General features: G+C 28.6%; 1 protein-coding gene across 1 annotated transcript; it reads left to right on the top strand.

Annotated features, from left to right (window-relative positions):
- Window positions 1-305: 305 nt before the first annotated feature.
- LOC125851494 (uncharacterized) lies at window positions 306-659 on the top strand (the record flags this gene model as incomplete). The annotated part of the gene is made up of 1 exon (XM_049531282.1): window positions 306-659. A coding segment is annotated over exon 1 (354 nt), but the record flags the coding sequence as incomplete, so codon positions are not given.
- Window positions 660-2,734: the final 2,075 nt, after the last annotated feature.

Raw genomic sequence — 2,734 nt, 5'->3', positions numbered from 1 at the left:
GCCTAATTAAAAAGTATATTTTATATTTTCCATAACTTATAAAACACTCGTTACACTAAACTTACTTTACGTGCCACAAATTGAAAGTATAGTTCTCAAAAATGTCTCAACCACAATCTCCAAATTCATCCATAGCTTCTACAAACGATCAAGCTAGATTTTTAGCACAAGGGTCTCATCGAATTTATATTAATAACGACGATAAGAATATTACCATGGAGTTACACAAGAAAAAACAACGTAGTAGAAGATGTATCAAATGTTGTGGTTGTTGTATAGCCACTATTTTATTACTCGTAGTTATAATGTTGGTTCTTGGATTCACCGTTTTCCGTGTACACGAACCGTCTATAAGGATGAATTCCGTCAAGATTGACGGAATAAATTATCTCAATACGTCCACTACTCTACAACCAAACGTTAACTTAACGGTATCCGTTGACTTGTCCGTTAAAAATCGAAATTCAATGTCATTCAAGTTTAATGAAGCAACGACAAGTTTGTTTTATGATGACGTGGCCATCGGAGAAGCCCTAACGCCACCGGGGACCACCAAGGCGCGGAGGACGTTACGGATGAACGTAACGGTGGAAATAATGGTGGAGAAAATATTGAGAATTCCACGGTTAGGGAGTGATTTGAAGTCCGGTGAGTTACCGGTGAGTACGTATACGATAATTAATGGAAGAATTAATATGTTAAATATTATTAAAAAGAATATTGAAATTGAAATGAATTGTAATATGATGATTGATTTGAGAAATCAATATGTTAGAGATATTGATTGCAAGAAAAATGTGTCTCTATAGGTTATAAGATGTTTTTTTGGAATTTTATTTGTGTTTTGGATGTGTTATAAATATTATTTTTAAGGTTGATTATATAGTTGTATTGTTAAAAAGAACTCCTTTCTTGTCCTTCTTGTGAATTCTATGTTTTCCGAGTCTCTAGTAAGTTATATACAGAAAAAATATCAAATTTTACGATTTTATCGTCTGTGATTTTTACAAAAAATTCTTAATCAAAATCCTTCTAATTTTAAAAAAGTCTTTCTAATTGTTCTGAACAATAAAAAGATTCTGTAAAAGAAATATGGAGTAAGCAACATATATGATTTCAGAGTCAAACCAATACGTTTTAAGAAAAAAAAAGATGAAAAAGATTGAAATATCCTTCTCATCGGGATCATACCAAATCCACTAATGGGCCTAAGTAAAAGCTGAATTATAGGCCTTCCAAACTTTTATTAGCCCACTTGCAAAGTAGAGCAGTGCTATCTAACCCAATTACTAATATGTAATAGTACTAGTAATTAACTAACTAAATTGTATAATTAATGACCAAAAAAAAAGTTTTACAAATCAATTAAAATGAAACTATGCTTAGGAAATGTTCAAAATATAATCATGATCTTAAATTATTTGTCATTTTAGAAGTTTAAGATAAGATTAATGATTCTATTCTCATTTCCTTGGTAATAATTGTTCTTAATTAAGACTACAAACACCTCAATAGAGTAAATAATGAAGAGACGTGTAAAAAAAGAAACACAACAGATAATTTGAGACGGAGAGAGTAAATATTAATATTGCTTATGTAGAGTTGGAAATTGGAATCATATTATCACATTCACATGCAAACATTAACTCATAGTAGTAGACATTTTGGCCATATTATGCAACTCTTTAGTTTATGTAGAGTTGGAAATTAGAATCCTATCACATATTGACTTGCAAGCTAAAAACAAGTGTGGAGAAACCTTTATTAATGTATTTGGCATATTATATTAAAAATTATTTGTTTTAAATGATAGTTTAACTTCTACATATAGAGAATATAAAAACAAATGTTTTATATTATCAAGTTATCTAAAAGATCAATATATGTAATTGTACCTAATAGCTGTACATTCTTTTATGACAGAGATAAATTTAGAATTTATGAGCTCTAAACATTTTTTTTTACACATACAATATTAAGTAAATTTCTTAATACGGATATAAAATTTTGCCAAATTATTGAGTCCTATGAAGTCAATAACTAAAATTTTAGTTCCACACCTAATTTATGGATCCATCACCATATAAAATGACAAAATGAAAAGAATAATAGTAGGTTTACAAGAAGAAGAAAAATTTGTAACTACTTACTATAAATGTAGACATGTCCAATCAGGATATTCAATATTGGTAAATATATTCACTTTTTTTTATGGTACATGAACCTTCAAAAGATGCTTTATTATTTCCTCTAAATGTCTAAATTAGCATAATAATGTGCCTTTGGCTACTATATGGATTCTTGTGCTTGTTTTATTCATGTTTTTCATTTAATAAAGAATAATAAACATTAAAACGATTTCAAGAAAAAAACAGAAATCAGATTTAATTTGTGATCTCCATGACCCACAAGTCCATCTTTGGATAAATGCTTCTTCAATAGTTTAACAACCGAGCACGATTTACCAGTTCGATCGAATTTAACAATTTTTATTTACTATACTTTTAAAATATTAAATTTTGAATTTAATTATTAACATTTACAATTATCATTATAAAATTTACTAACCCATAAAATTAAATTTTGAATTCGTCTCTCCCAACTATTTGCTTTACCACTACCAAAAACATTGTGACTTTTTATCACTTTCTATTATTTAACTCTTTGAAAGACAACTGGTACTTCATCTTTCTGTATTGCATGGTATCACGGACTTAGAGTCTCACTAATGATC

The sequence above is a fragment of the Solanum stenotomum genome, unplaced genomic scaffold (assembly GCF_019186545.1).
Source record: "Solanum stenotomum isolate F172 unplaced genomic scaffold, ASM1918654v1 scaffold26519, whole genome shotgun sequence".
In the NCBI taxonomy this organism is placed as follows: domain Eukaryota; kingdom Viridiplantae; phylum Streptophyta; class Magnoliopsida; order Solanales; family Solanaceae; genus Solanum; species Solanum stenotomum.
This window is presented reverse-complemented; position numbering and strand designations above follow the sequence as displayed.